This window comes from Mobula birostris, chromosome 6 (assembly GCF_030028105.1).
Source record: "Mobula birostris isolate sMobBir1 chromosome 6, sMobBir1.hap1, whole genome shotgun sequence".
NCBI lineage: Eukaryota > Metazoa > Chordata > Chondrichthyes > Myliobatiformes > Myliobatidae > Mobula > Mobula birostris.
The window spans coordinates 51710151-51726934 of NC_092375.1; the positions used below are offsets into that span (position 1 = coordinate 51710151).

Genomic DNA, 16784 nt, shown 5'->3' on the forward strand with positions numbered 1-16784 from the left:
TAATATTAAACACACAGCGCATATTTTCCTCGCATGAATATAGCGATCAGACAATTATCAGGGAGGACAGGGGAGCTTGAAGTAAGTGTTGAACGAACTTCCAGTAGAGGTGGTAGAGGCAGGTTCAATATTATCATTTAAAGTTAAAGTGGATAGGTATATGGACAGGAAAGGAATGGAGGGTTATGGGTTGAGTGCAGGTCGGTGGGACGAGGTGAGAGTAGCGTTCGGCACGGACTAGAAGGGCAGAGATGGCCTGTTTCCGTGCTGTAATTGTTATATGGTTATATAAGTCACTTATAATAGCATCACAATATTTTAAGTAGCGTTTGGATATTAAACACACAGCGCATATTTTCCTCGTATGAATATTTAAAATCATTGCAACGCATCAATATCGCTGAATCAGTGGGAGCCCTGGGCTTGTTTTCCTGCAACAAGACGGCCCTATTGAGGGGTGATGGGATACAGCGATACTCGAACGGGGTTCCTTATGTCCAGTCTATTCCACAATTTAGTTTTCGTTGCATTCATTGCAGAAAACTCTGCTTGACAGCGATATGATGTTGGAAATGGAAGCAACATTTTCAGTGCTTTCCTGACTATCTCAGGATAGTTAGCCTTGACTTTGATCCAGAATGTCAGCAGAGATGTTATGTCAAACATACTTTTCAGCCCGTCGTCATTTGCAAGCTCGAGGAGTTGATCTCCTTCCCGCGCTGACATGGATGACGCGCGGGTAATGACCTCGCGTGCGTTCAAGCTCAACAGTGGCCGTGACAGGGAATGAGGAAAGGTGCAGCTGACTCCTATCGCCAAATCATATCGTTCCCTCGTGGCCCGGTAGCGCATGCCTTGCGGCCCGGTACCAGTCCACAGCCCAGTGGTTGGGGACTGCTGCCATATGGGACAAACCAATTTAGCCTAATATACAGGATGTTCCGGCAAATACGGGACAGTTGGCAACTTTATGTTCAAGTTCAACAGTGCTTGACAGGGAATGAGGAAAGGTGCAACTGACTCATATCGTTTCCTCGCGGCCCGGTGGTTGGGGACCGCTGCTCTAAGCAAAATGTCCAGAGCACATTAACCCACAATTCGATAATGCAATTGTCCTTTAAGTGGGATTTTTATCCACAAACTTGTGTCTCAGAAGTGGAATGGAAATGTGACTACTGATCTACAAATTACTCAAATAAATGAATGAAAGAAATCAATGTAAGATAGGAACATAAAATCAAATAAGAAACAAAAAACTGACAGACTGATAAGAAATCTAGATGAATAATGTGTACAGAAAAAGCAAGTAAAGAAATAAGACTTTGTCAGACAGAAGAGAAAGTGGTTAAAATGTGTATAATTTAGAGAGAAAAGTTACATACAGATTTATGTGAACTTAGTTTCATTTTATTGTATAATCCATACAAGAAAGCACAGAAGAACTTACATTTGAAGGCTTCAAGTAATTAATAATAGTTGTTTTTCCACTATTATCCAGCCCTAGGCACAACACATGAACCTCCTTCTTCTTTAAACCAAGCCAGCCAGCTAGTTTGTCAAAAAGACCCATGATCTTGACTCCAGATGACCTAATTAAAAATATGAAGAGTTAAATTTTAAAATGTAATGTACAGATTTCAGAATTAAGCAACTTCTTTAAGTGTATAATATTTTTAAAATAACTCTCTTCACTAATAAGCTCCTAGTCATAAACACAAATAAATAAAAATCACATGAAGGCTTGTAGTCCTATAACAATGGTTTAATGGATTACTGAGGAATAACCTGACATTGCAATGGAAGCTGATTTAATTGGGTAAATAGTATGAGCAGACTACAATCACGGATTACCATGCAAGTGCTTTAAATAATACCACCCTTGAGATTTGTCTTTGCATTTGAAATGCTCAAAGTTCAAGTTCAAAGTAAATTACCAAATTATGTATGTCACCATATACAACCCTGAGATTCATTTTCTTGCAGGCTTAGTCAATAAATCCAATAACCATGATAAAAGCAATTAAAGACTGCACCAACAGGGCAGCCAACCAGTGTGCAAAGACAACAAACAAGGTAAACACAAAAAGAAAAATTAATAACAAATAAGCAATAAATATTGAGAACACGAGTTGAAGAATCCTTGAAAGTGAACCCATAGGTTGTAGGAACAGTTCAGTGATGGGGCAAGTGAAATTCAATAAAATTATCCCCCCCGGTTCAGAAACCTGACGGTTGAGCGGTAATAACTGTTCCTGAACCTGGTAGTGCGAGTCTTGAGGCTCATGTACCTTCTTCCTGATGGCAGCGGTGAGAGGTGAGCATAGTGCAGATAATGGATGCAGCTTTCCTGTGACAACACTCCATGTAGATGTGCTTAATGGACTTTAACCGTGATGGACTGGGCCGTATCCACTACTTTTTGTAGGATTTTCCATTCAAGGGCATTGGTGTTTCCATACCAAACTGTGATGCAGCCAGGCAATATACTCTCCACCACACATCTATAGAAGTTTGTCAAAGTTTTGGATGTCATGCCAAATCTTCGCAAACTCCTAACGAAGTAGAGGCTTACTTCATAATTGCACTTATGAGCTGGGCTCAGGACAGGTTCTCTGAAACAATAACACCAAGGAATTTAAAATTGCTCACCCTTTCCTCTGATAAGGACTGGCTCATGGACCTCCAGTTTCCTCCTCCTGAAATCAATTATCAGCTCCTAGGTCTTGCTGACATTGAGCAAGAGATTTTTGTTATGGCACCACTCAGCCACATTTTCAATTAATTTTCCTTCTATATGCTGTTTCGTAACCGCCTTTGACTCTGCCTACGAGAGTGCTGTCATCAACAAACTTAAATATGGCATCACACATCAAAGTTGCTGGCGAACGCAGCAGGCCAGGCAGCATCTCTAGGAAGAGGTACAGTCGACGTTTCAGGCTGAGACCTTTCGTCAGGACTTAAATATGGCATTGAAGCTTTGCTTAGCTACACAGTCATAAGTGTAAAGCAAATAGAGCAGGAGACTAAGCACACAGCCTTGTGATGCAGCAGAGCTGCTGAAGATCGTGGAGGAGATGTTGTTGCCAATCCAAATTGACTGGGGTCTGCAAGTGAGGAAATCGAGAATCCAATTGAACAAGGCGACAGAAGACAAAGTCTTGTTTAGTTTGAAGGGGATGATAGTACTGAATGCTGACCTGTAGTTCTTGTAGAGCATCCTGATGTATGCATCTTCATTGTCCAGATGTTCCACGGTTGAGTAAAGAGTCAATTAAATGGCATCTGCTGTGGATCTGTTGTGTCAGTAGGCAAACTGGAGCAGATCCAAGTTGTTTCTCAGGCAGGAGTTGATATGTTTCGTCACTAAACTCTCAAAACACTTCATCGCTGATAAAATGCTCAAATGCATCAAATGCCCTGTGATGACATTTTTTAAACATTAATAAATTCTAATTGAATCAGATATACTTTAATGAAATACAGTATATATCTTGTGATACACACAAATGCTAGAGGAACTCTGCAGGCCCGGAGCATCTATGGAAAAGAGTAAACAGTCAATGTTTCAGGCCAAGATCCTTCATCAGGGCTATTACTTTGATTTCCAGTATCTGCAGACTTTCTCTTGTTTGTGATAGATCTTGTGATTTTCAATTTTAAATATATAAATATATAACAAATTGTAATTTGTTATTTCTGTATAAAACATATGTACTTTCAAGGAACTTAACAGAAAACTTGTCACACACTCAGCACCAGATTATGGGAAAAGCTGAATACAGTATTTAAATACCCCAGAGGTACAGTAAAGCACCTCTCTCAGAAAGAGGTGACAGAGGATTGGAAGATGTAATTGGAACATGTGTAATCCTTGAGGGTAGAGTTAAGACATTTTAAGGTTTAAAAGACCCTGATGGCAGTTATATATAGGCCTCTGAACAGTAGCTAAAATTTGGGGTACAAATTATAATGGGAGATTAAAAAAAGGCATGTAAAAAGGACAATGTTATAATAATCATGTAGGATTTCAATACGCAGGTAGATTGGGATAATCAGGTTGGTGCTGGATTACAAGAGATGGAATTTGTAGAATGCCTACAATATGGCTTGACAGATCAGCTTGTGGTTGAGCCTACTAGGGGATCAGCTATTCTGGAATGGGTGTTGTGTAATGAACCAGATTTGATTATGGAGCTTAAGGTAAAGGAACCATTAGGAGACAGCAATCACAATATGATAGAATTCACCCTGCAGTTTCTGAGATATTGTTGATATAGGACAACGTTGTGCATTTCAATGCACTTTGAGTAAAGTCTGAATTTCTCTCCTTAGTAAGCATCTCCTGATGAAATTCCGAGGGTGAAATTCTGTTGTTCTGGAGTATTTTTAATAAGTGCTTCCCTTCCCAGTCCCGAAGTTTGGTGATGCTCACGAATATATCAGAAATGACAGCGTGACTGCTCAAACCTCACGGCATCACAATTGCTCACAAACCAGTGGCAACTTTAAAGCAGCTTGTCTCAAGAAGCAAGGTACCAGTAAAGACAATCGACAAAAGCGATACGGTGTACAGGATCACCTGTGGAAACTGCAACAATAACTATGTTGACCAGACAGGACGCAAACTCTCAACCTGTTTACAGGAACACAAACTGATGGGACGGAGACATGATCCACTGTCACTGATCTTGGTACATGAAGACTGAGAAGACCACCACTAACTGGGATACCTCAGAGGTTCTGGCGCAGGCCAACATGAAGTAGGCATGAGAATTTTTAGAAGCATGGCTCTCTTCTGATAACTTCATCAACAAACATATAGAAATAGATGACATCTACGAACTGGTAAGAGCCAAAGAAACCTGAGCCAATAGAATTCAAAGGTCTGAACAGGTAGCCAATCAGGACTGAGGCAAGCAAACAGGGGCCTATATAAATGCAAGCCCTCCCAGAGAGAAACACCGACAACTGTGCACTGCGAATGTCACTTCGACGTCTGCAAGCTAATTGCCAAGCATGCGAATACCGCATCAAACACCTCAACCCACGCTAAAAGTATTCACCACCAGTCCCATTATCTTACCTCACATTTCCTTCCAACTTATTACTTACAAATCCAACAGCAACCCTTCCCCCACCCCCCAACTATTTCTACTGCCACCGACCTACACTAGGAACAATTTACGATAAGTAGTCGGAAGCTCATATGGCATTATAGCTCCAGGGTTGTGCTCCCAACAGGTTTTTTTCCGTTTTTTTTGTTAGTAGGGGCTTTTTTGTCTAGTTAGTAGGGGTACTTTTTTCCTTCTTCTTTTCCAAAAAGAATAGTTTTAACATTTTGTTTTTTCTTATTATTATTGATATACTGTTTAGCTTGGTTAATCAGTTATTTGATAGTTTAATGCTTATTGTACATATTGATATGTTGACTTGATTACTTTAATGTATTTTTTGTTGATTTTCAATAATAATTAATAAAAAAGATTTAATCATATTTAAAATAAAAAAAAGTAAGTAGTCAATTATCTTACCAGCATATTTTGGAATGTAGGAGGAAACCAGAAAATTAGGAGAAAGGAGGACACCCAAACGCCACCCAATATAATATTGATCCCAGGTCACTGGAGCTGAGTTGGCAAATGTGATTATTGATAAGAATATAGAACGAAAGTTGGTAGGCAGTTTAATATCTTTTCTAGAGGTTTACACTTATTAACCAGTGAAGAATACCTTGGGTTAAGAAACATAAATTCTGCATTCAGTTTTCTTGAAACTGATTTTGTAATGCTTGTTGCTAAAGAACTTAAATACATCCCTGGAAGCTGTTGAGAACTTCACATACATGGGCTCATCAAGTGCCAGCTATTGGTCATTTGATACCAAAATTGCACATTGCAAATTCTAAGTGCTATGTCCAAGTTGAGCACTCTGACAGTGAATACCAAATTAGAGTCTACCAAGTTTAGCAGCAAGACTCAGACAACAAATGCAAGGTATATGAAAATGCATAACAGTTTCCATTTGTTGCGTACGCACAGCTTATATATCTTCTTGTGGTGGAAGGTTACCAATATAGAGGTCCAGGAGTGAGTTAAGCCCATCAAGATTCATTCAGTTATATACTAACAACATTTAGAGTGGATTGGTCACATTCATTGAATGGGTGACAATTATTTTCCCAAGGTAAGGTGATCTGCCACAGGTTCATAACCTGCTGGATGACTATACTTTTGTAACAAGATAAGCTGTAAGAAAATATGAATATGGTGGGCAATGACATTGACAACAGCGAGAGTCAGACAATGATATATTGATAGATATTAACTTAATTTTCTCCCCTCTCTCTCCGGAGACATTGTCTAATCTGCTACATATTCTCCTTTTGGTCTTAGGTTTGAACAATAGCTCTGATCTGACCTGCATTTCATGGTTTTAATACTTACTTTCGTTTGCTTTCTCTCCCACTTCTCTTCAGTTTCTCAACCAGATAGCTCCACAAACAATAGAATAACCTTGGTAATTCTGGCTTAGTATTATCTGAGATACAGCGGATTCCAGTTAATTGGGACACATTGGGACCAGTACATTTTGGCCCAATTAAGCAGCTGCCCCAATTAACCGAAGTTTCATGGAAATAGTTAAAAGAAAAAAAAAGACAAGCTACTGCTGAGGAGGAGCTGAGGAGCAATTTATGCATTTAAATGAAATACAGAACAAATTATAACACTACCAATACATTAACTGTACTATAAAATTGTGTATTAGTTCCTAACAGATATTGACAGAGGTATTCACCTGCCGTGTTCTTTAGATTGACTGTAAATGAAAAAAATGAGCAGGCACCTAGTCAAGATAATGAACTGCCTTCACACAACGTTTTAGATGATTGCATCCTCCAAACCTTCATTGTCACTGTAAAGTTCAAGATGATTGTCGATACCTTTGTAGTTCCTAACTTGTTGAAGTAGTGAAATCATTTCACTTTCAATCCTGGCCATTTCAGGCATCTCAAAGCCGTAATGCTGAAACCGTGGTGAGCGAAATGGTTCCGAATTGTCTTGCTCCTTATTCTGACAAAAATCATTGCCTTTTGAACACAAACTGACTCTATTTAAAAACTGATTGCTTTCAGCACGAAGTAGTGTCCAACAGCCATGCAACTGTACACGACTGATGCAAGGTAGAAACAGTCTCCTGTCCCACTTAAGCAGCATAGTCTCCCAAATAAACAAAGGAAATCCCAGCTATTTTCTTGATTTAGTTTTTGTTCTTGAAGAGTAGTCCCAAATAAACAGCTGCCCCAATTAATCATAATCCATTGTATTCCCTTTGCTCAACCATTCCACCCCAACTTCTCAGCAACTTAAATCTAATTTCCCTCACTTCTCCACATCTGATGAAGTGTTTTTGACTCTAAATGTGAAAATCATAAATAGAAACAGCAGTACGTCATGCAGCTTTTTAACATGTTCTACCAATCATGGAAATATGGCTGTTTCAAGTCAACTTTCCTGCTTTTCTCCCATAACTTTTCATTTTTGTAACTCTCTTTTTCTTTCCATAGATGCTGAACTTCCCTGCCATAAGATTATTTTCAAATTCAACTTTCCAATGTCTACAGCTTTTTGGATTTAAAATATATTTAAACCATTAAAAATCATACCTATCCAGGAAGTTTGTCTGTGTCCACTTGCAATGACAGTAACTTCAGTGATAACTATTTTAGCTGAGAATGTCTGATGCCTTTCTTATCCTTGCAGAGGACTTCAATCAGGCTTGCTTGAAGAAATCTCTGCCCAATTACCATCAGCATATCACCTGCAGCACCAGGAGGCATAAAACCCTCGACCACTGCTACACTACCATTAGGGATGCCTACTGCTCCATTCATAGACTGCATTTCTGGAAATCTGATAATCTCCTATCTGCATACAGGCAGAGAGGAAAGAGCAAGGCACCAGAGGTAAGGACAACAAAGAGATGATCATGGGAGACAGAGAAGTGGCTATGGAATTGCTTCGAGTGGTGGACTGGGCCATGTTCAAGGTCTCATTAGAGGACCTGAATGAATACATATTCATCTGTGCACATCTATACTCACATCATTCTAGAGATGTGTGGTAGAGAGCAACCTAACAAGATGCATCACTGCATGGTATGAAAACTGCACTACAGAGGACAGGAAGGTTCTACAATGGGTAGTCAAAACTGCCCAATGCTTCACAAGCACCAGCCTCCCTGCCAACAAGGACACATATTCAGAAAGCTGCTGGAAAACGGCCAGCAATATCATGGAGGATCCCATCCACCCAGCTCAGGGAGGAGGCTATGTTGCATCCACACAAGGACCACCAGACTAAAAAGTAACTATCCCCAAGCAATAAGGTTGCTCAACACCTCCACCCACTAATCCATCCCTCTACACCCCCAACCACCACTACTTTATCATTTCCTGTCAGTCACCTTATGAACAGACATTGCTGTGCCTAGCATCACTTTATGGACATAAAATCAATCTTCACATATAAGAAATCTTATGTATTTATATTTTTTGTGTTTTTTATTATTGTGTTCTTCATCTTATTGTGTTTTTTTGTGCTGCATCAGAGCCGGTGTAATAATTATTTCATCCTTTACAATTTTGTACTGGAAATGACATTAAACAATCTTGAATATGCCATCATTGTCACAGACTTCATAAAGATATTCACAGATGAACGTGTCCCTTCAAATCTATTCAACGTATTTCCAATCAGAAGCACTGAATGAACAAAGGGATCCGCAATTTGCTGAGGGATAGATCAGTGGCATTCAGGACTGGCAACTTAGGAAGCTATAAGAGGTCCAGGTATGACCTCTGGAAAGCCAACTCACATGCGAACTGGCAATTCCAAACCAAATTCAAATCACAGGAGGATGCTTGACAGTTGTGGTGGGGCTTGAAAACTATCACCACCTACAAAGCAAAACCAAGCAAGATTATGTGAAGAAACATTTGGACAGTGAAGGTGAATACATCAGGATGTTCCTCATTGAATACAGATCAACATTCAACAGTATAATTCCCTCAAAACAAATCACTAAGCTGTAAGACCTAGGCCTCAATACCCCCTTGTGCAACCGGACCCTTGACTTTCTCATTTGCAGATCCCAGTTAGTATGGATTGGCAACAACATCTCTTCCACAATCGTCATCAGCACAGGGGCACCACAAGGCTGTGTGCTAGCCCCTTGCTCTGTTGTTTTATACCTACGACTTAATACAGTTTCAATGCCATATTTAAGTTTGTTGATGACACCACTGTTGTTGGCCAAATCAAAGGTGGTGATGAATTAGAACATAGAACATAGAATAGTACAGCACATTACAGGCCCTTCGGCCCACAATGATGTGCCGACCCTCAAACCCTGCCTCCCATATAACCCCCCACCTTAAATTCCTCCATATAGCTGTCTAGTAGTCTCTTAAGTTTCACTAGTGTATCTGCCTCCGCCACTGACTCAGGCAGTGCATTCCACGCACCAACCACTCTCTGAGTAAAAAACCTTCCTCTAATATCCCCCTTGAACTTCCCACCCCTTACCTTAAAGCCATGTCCTCTTGTACTGAGCAGTGGTGCCCTGGGGAAGAGGCACTGGCTATCCACTCTATCTATTCCTCGTAATATCTTGTATACCTCTATCACGTCTCCTCTCATCCTCCTTCTCTCCAAAGAGTAAAGCCCTAGCTCCCTTAATCTCTGATCATAATGCATACTCTCTAAACCAGGCAGCATCCTGGTAAATCTCCTCTGTACCCTTTCCAATGCTTCCACATCCTTCCTATAGTGAGGCGACCAGAACTGGACACAGTACTCCAAGTGTGGCCTAACCAGAGTTTTATAGAGCTGCATCATTACATCGCGACCCTTACACTCTATCCCTCGACTTATGAAAGCTAACACCCCATAAGCTTTCTTAACTACGCAAACACGAGGAATTCTGCAGATGTTGGAAATTCAAGCAATACACATCAAAGTTGCCGGTGATCGCAGCAGGCCAGGCAGCATCTCTAGGAAGAGGGACAGTCGACGTTTCAGGCCGAGCCCTTTCATCAGGACTAACTGAAGGAAGTGAACTGGCATACAAGAGAGAGAATGATAATCTGGTTGAATTATATCACAATAACAACCTCTCACTCAACATCAGCAAAACCAAAGCGCTGATTATTGACTACAACAAGGGGAAACCGGAGGTCCACGACAGAGTTCTCACTGGAGAATCAGAGGTGGAGAGGATCAATAATCTTACATTTCCTAGTGTTATCATACAAGATGAACAGCCTTGGGACCAGCACACAAGTGCCATTACAAAAAAGGCACAACAGCACCTCTACTACCTTACAAGTTTGTGCAGAATCAGCATGTCACCTAACTTTGACAAACTTCTATACATGGATAGTGGAGAGTATCCTGACTTCTTGCACAATGGCCTGGTATAGAAGCACTAATGTTCAGGAATGGAAAAGCCTATAAAAAGTGGTGGATACAGCCCAGTCCATCACAGGCAAAGCCCTCTCTACCACTGAGCCCATCTACAAGGAACGCTGCCAAGCAGATCCATCCGCAAGGAAACCCACCACCAGGCCATGCTCTCTTCTCACTGCTGCCATCAGGAATGACGTACAGGGATCTTGTGTCCCATACCACCAGATTCAGTAACAGCTATTATCCTTCAGCCATCAGGTTCCTGAACCAACATGAATAATCTCAACTCTGAACTGATTCCAAAACCTATGGACTTGCTTTCAAGGTCTCTACAACTCATGTTTTGAGTATTATTTATTTTTTGTATTTGCACAGTTTGTCTTCTTTTGTATATTAGTTGCTTGTTGGCCTTTGTGTGTAATTTTTCAGTAATTCTATTGTATTTTTGTTCTACTGTAAATGCCTGCAAGAAAATGAATCTCAAGGTAGTATAAAGACATCGTTAGTCTTGCGAGACCATGGATCTGCGCCTGGAAAGTCTTCACTCTCCAGGGCGCAGGCCTGGACAAGGTTGTGTGGAAGACCGGCAGTTACCCATGCTGCAAGTCTCCCCTCTCCACGCCACCGATGTTGTCCAAGGGAAGGGCATTAGGACCTATACAGCTTGGCACCAGTGTCGTCGCAGAGCAATGTGTGGTTAAGTGCCTTGCTCAAGGACACAACACGCTGCCTCAGCTGAGGCTCAAACTAGTGACCTTCAGATCACTGGACTGACACCTTAACCACTTGGCCATGCGCCACACATATATGATGGATAATAACATGCTTTTCATCATGGCCCTGAGCCTTAGTCCATTGGAGTACTTTATTTTTAAATGAGATTTGAAGCTGGATTTATTCTCCACATTATAGTCCTTGCAGCACATAACACAGAACATACAGCAGTACAGCACAGTACAGGCCCTTCAACCCACAATGTTGTGCTGACCTTTAACCTACTCTAAGATTGATCTAACCCTTCCCTCCCACATATGCTAGAAGGAGATGAGCCTTCACCTAGATGCCTACCAGTGATACTCTTGAGGTACTTAACAGAAAGCACAACAGCTGAAAAGATCTATAACTGACAGCACCTCGAGGACAACAATAATTATGAATTTCTACTACAAGTTATGTGACTTCTTATTTTGAACTTTATCTCTTCCTTTTTGGTTTCGAATTAGAATTTGATCAAAATTCTTGGGCTACCAAATAAATACAGATTTTCCTGTGGAAATTTTCAACCAGCATGCAAAATGAACAAATCACCAATTGTGTTATGTCAAATTTCGTAAACCATTGAATGAATGCCTGAACAGTTCCAACAATTTAACTCTTTGTGAGCTCACTATATAAGGTAAACACTGTAGATTTGTTAATCTCTAATGTTTGTTGATAGCAGATGGATTATTTCTTAGTCTTAGGCACCATTAACATGAGAATGTCTGTTAATGACTAAATGCCTGTTAGTCACTTTGAAAGCTAGGCTGATGGATTCTTTCTTAGGCTACATCCACACTACGCCGGATAATTTTGAAAACGAAGCTTTTTCTCTTCGCTTTGACCCTCCATCCACATTGAAATGGCGTTTTCATCTCCCGAAAACGGAGCTTTTCTAAAACACTCTCCAGAGAGTGTAAATTTGAAAACGATTGTTGCGCATTGTAGTGTGGACGGGGTAAACCGAAATACTTAAAAACGCTATTATGACAACACCACAACAACAATGCTTTTTCTGCTTCTGCCCGGTACTGTGCAAGCACTTCCGGACGGCTGTTATAACGCGCAGTCGGTGTGAACGGTGTGAGAGTTAAATTGTAAAGTGAGCTTTTTTGACCAGATCCCCTAAATTGATTTGATTGAGTCTATCTTTAAAAATATTAATGTCAGAAATACTGCGCAGGTCTGGCAGCAGAAGATTCCACTCTCTTGCTGATGTTGGGTAGAGGATGGCTTCATGCATGTGTTGTTTACTTTATAGTCTACATTAATAGCTTGTTTGGAGTTAATCATCTCCACGTTCTCCACTGCTTTGCTGACTTCGTACTTGTTTGTAACTCGCAAAAACAGCTCGACTTCATTGTCTGTCTCAACGAAGAAGTCTGGTCTGCTTTTTCCAGCAGAGGTTTTCTTTGTATTCCTTGAAGACATTGTTGAAAGCTTTCTTTCGCTGTTGCTGTTGGTACTCTAAGTTTTGACCAATGGAAATAGCACAACGCCGCAGTGGAAATGTAAATATTATACCGTTTCCTCTTCACTTGTTTTCTGTAGATGTGTCTGCGCATGCCCAGTAGGAGTAATTTGCCCAAATATCCGTTTTAATGTGGACAGAGATATTTTGAAAAAAGCCTAGTGTGGACACCTGTTGTTTTTATTCGAGACCGGCATTTTCAAAATTATCCGGTCTAGTGTGGACGTAGCCTGAGCGTCTGTCAAATTGGCTTGATGGACACAGGTTTATTGCTTATATGCAAAATTAATGCCCTTCTGTAAGTCCAAAACATTGGTGGACAAGAAGTGACCATTGAACTGTCTACCACTGAACACCGTTGAACATGGTCTTAATGAACACATGTATTGTTTGAATGAAACAAACCAAGCTGAGCTAATGACATGAGAAAAAAAGATCAAAGGGTTTGTCGGTCTCTGTGTGTTTCTCTATGCTCGTGGAACTTGTACTTATTGGAGTACCTTTCCCTGGGTTCTTTGGAGTTCACCTGGGCTGGAGATCACAATCGTTGCATAGAACTTGGGGTGATTTCACTAGTGAGTTCCCTCAACAACAGCGACAATCAAGTGGTGACTAAGAATCATGAGCCCTGAAATAATTATGACTTACTACATAGTATTTTGTGCGGTTTATTTGTTATTTTCTATTTTATGATAATAAATTAGGCTTGTTACTTTATTGTGCTTGTACACAATCCCTGGACACTCAAATTGTATGGGTTTGATCAGCACAGCCCATTATACCACTCTATCTACAAAAACCAGCTGAGTCAAAAATAGGGATTACACACTGTTCTTACTGTTATTTTTCTTTGCATTAACTATTTGCCCTAGTTGTTTTTAAGTATTGACACAGTATTGGCTTCAATCTGCAATTCTCCCGCTTTCTGCTTTAATCTTTTCTGTTTAATTTTATGTTGTTTCCCCCGTCCAATATGTCTCACTTTCATCCATTTTGAGCACTTTCCTCAGCCAAATCCAAAATTAGCATATTTAATTTAGTTAATCTAAATATTTCTGTTACCAAACAAAATTTAATCACATTAACAATTTGATATTAGTAAACAGGATCCTAAAAACTTGGTACAATATACAAATGAATTGGAAGGATTGGTTTTGGAAAGAAGTAAGATTTCTCACACGACATTATTAACAAAAAAAAGTGTTTTCCAAGCAGTAGGGACAGGCACTGTATTTACTGGAAAAATTCTAGTCTTCCTTCAAATAGGCTTTTATTTCCAAGAGTTCTGGCCAAATGGCCATCAATGATGCACAGTGAGTATCTACACTAGAGTGCAAACCTGGATTTCTGTATATGCATCTATGGAATGGGATGCTACACAAACTACATCTGGCATTTTTAAAGAGCCAAATAAACTGCCATTTCTTTACACCAAGTCTCCCAAAACCTCCATTGTGCAACTTGGTAGGATCCATGTCAACACTTGTCACATTCAACTCTATAATTGAACATTCTCCCATGTTTATCTGACATTCATCTCTGGATGAGAAATGATTTATTTTAATTAAACATTGAGAACACTAAGGTTATCATCTTTAGCTCCTGCAATGTACCAGTAACTTATTCCCAAACCATTGCCTTTGTCTCTCTATTTTGCCTATCATTCAATGACATATTGACAAAGGCCCTTGTGGCTAAAGGGATCAGGGGGTATGGAGGGAAGGCTGGTACAAGGTTCTGAGTTGGATGATCAGCCATGATCATACTGAATGGCGGTGCAGGCTCGAAGGGCCGAAGGGCCGAATAGCCTACTCCTGCACCTATTTTCTATGTTTCTATATCAAAACTTCTTTGAGGATCTCAATATTCCCTCCATTTCCAATGTCACATGATCCTCCTTTGTAACTTCACCAATTCCATCCTTTCACCAGTTTATTTACTAATGAATCACTTAAATACATATTCATAATTTTGTGATGACCACTCCAGTGCCAATGTGAGGAATCTCCAACCTTTCAGTTTTAGTTTACGAAGACTTTGGTTTTAAAAATCCTCTCCAAGGTTTCAAATTCATTTATGCCTCACTTTCTCATTTAGTCCTTCCTGGGATGTCTGTGCTCCTCTTACCCATTTGCAGTTTTTCTCTGATCGACTCACAAGCTCCAATGACTTCAGCCATCTAACAAATGGAATTCATGATCAAAGCTTCTCTTTTAAAATGCATCCTAAACATACCTATCCCGGTTATCAGTCCTTTGGGCTGCCAACATTTTCTCAAAAACATTTCTGTTATCATGGGATATGTTACTTCATGAAAATTATATAAAAACAAGTTGTAACAATGACGTGAATGATATTTCAATAACAATGACAGCGGTTGTAAAAGCTGGTTGTTAATAATGAAATAGGTAGCCATGATTTCAATTAATGTTATTGCTTTATAGTTCACTCCAGAGGGTTGAAGGTGCTCCACTGGTCTGTCCATTTCCATCATTAAATTCGCATATAAAATACTTACCAGATCTGTTCTTTCAATGGATTGTCTGTAGGCAACTGGTCCTTTTCTGCTCAACTCTCCCCTCAAAGCAACTGCAGTCCCCTTCACCGCCCAACCTCTCTGATCGCCCTGAACCGGAGCACTAAATCTGCTGGAATCCTGGCATTACTGAAAGTAGTAGCGTGTTCCAAAGACGTGAAAAATAAAATAGCAACCAGTAGCATGCAAGTCAAAGAATCCAGTTTACGAGTACGCACATCCTCGGTCAGTTTAGCGTAAGCCGCCTCTACCCAACGTCTATTTACAGCCCGAAATCGCGTTGCTAGGGAGCAACCTCTTACCACCTGAGGGAGAGCCAGGCCAAGCTTCCGGTGGTTGTCGGAAGTGAACATGACGTCAGAGGGGCGGGCTGGGCTATCGTTCTTTCTGCAGGCACCGTAATTCGAAGTGAGGTGTGTTAAAAACAGAAAGTGGTTGGTACGTTATGCAGCATTTGTGGAAAGAGAAGATGCATTAAGGTTACAGGTCGGGAGTCTGAGAGAAATAAATAAGGAGGCGGTCGTGCAAGTGGCTTTGTAGAGGACGAGACCGGAGTCCCTTTGTGGTATCTGTTCGGACGGCCTCCGGTCCCCAACCCGTTGGAATTTGTTTCAGCTCAGCTACATCAGTGTGCGCCTGCAGCACTGTCCACGGCCAGTCGTTTCAGCTGCATCCTGTACAGTTTTTTAACCAGAATTTCCACCGCCAAACTCCTGCCTGGGTTAAAACAATAGGGTCTTAGAGTTGGCAGCACCAAAAGGGGCCATTCGAGTCCATAACCACACCATTTGCCTAAATTAAGGCCATATAATTCTATACTCAAGCGTTCTAAATGTCTCTTAACTATAATAATGGTATCTGATTCCACCATCTCCTCTGATATTAAGTTCCAGTTATCAATCACTGTAAACAAAAACCGCTCAAACGTTCTGATTTGAAATCTATGTCCTCTTGATTTTGGTATACTTACCATGGGAATGTATATCAAAATCTGGAGAAAGCAAAGCTCAGCTTTCATCCATAACATATCTTGTTCTGGATGCTGTTGAGGGGGATGACCAGATAGGGAATGCCCACGGTGACTGAGCCTCTGGCGCTGTTGTGCCGGAGAGAAGGAGGGAGAAGAGGAATACAGTAGTCATAGGGGATTCCATAGTCAGGGGACGGACAGGAGATTCTGTGAGCCTGATAGAGATACCAGCATGGTGTGTTGCCTCCCAGGTGCCAGGGTACGGGATGTCTTGGATCGGGTCCTGAATATTCTGAAGGGGGAGGGTGAGCAGCCAGTTGTCTTGGTACATGTTGGTACCAATGACATAGATAGGACAAAGGAGGAGGTCCTGTAGAGAGATTTCCAGGAGTTACGAAGGAAGCTGAGAAGCAGGACCTCTGGGGTGGTAATCTCGGGATTGCTACCTGTGCCAAGTGCTAGCGAGGGCAAGAATAGCAGGATCAGGCAGATGAATGCGTGGCTGAGAGACTGGTGCAGGGGGCAGGGCTTCAGATTCTTGGATAATTGGGATCTCTTCTGGGGGAAGTATGACCTGTTCAA

General features: G+C 40.8%; 1 protein-coding gene across 4 annotated transcripts in view; it reads right to left on the minus strand.

The window, feature by feature from the left end:
- arl6 (ARF like GTPase 6) overlaps nt 1-15563 on the minus strand; it is a 63122-nt gene extending 47559 nt beyond the window's left edge. Inside the window, exons 1-3 of one of the 4 annotated variants that reach the window (XM_072260495.1) lie at nt 15215-15563; nt 3198-3417; nt 1448-1589 (exon numbers count right to left, since the gene is read on the minus strand). In XM_072260495.1, coding sequence (XP_072116596.1) covers nt 1448-1589; nt 3198-3217 — 162 coding nt within the window. In that variant the 5' untranslated portion in view covers nt 3218-3417; nt 15215-15563. The remainder of the gene's footprint in view (nt 1-1447; nt 1590-3197; nt 3418-15214) is intronic. The other 3 variants (XM_072260498.1, XM_072260496.1, XM_072260497.1) reach the window with 3 other exon arrangements.
- Between the last annotated feature and the right edge of the window lie 1221 nt (nt 15564-16784).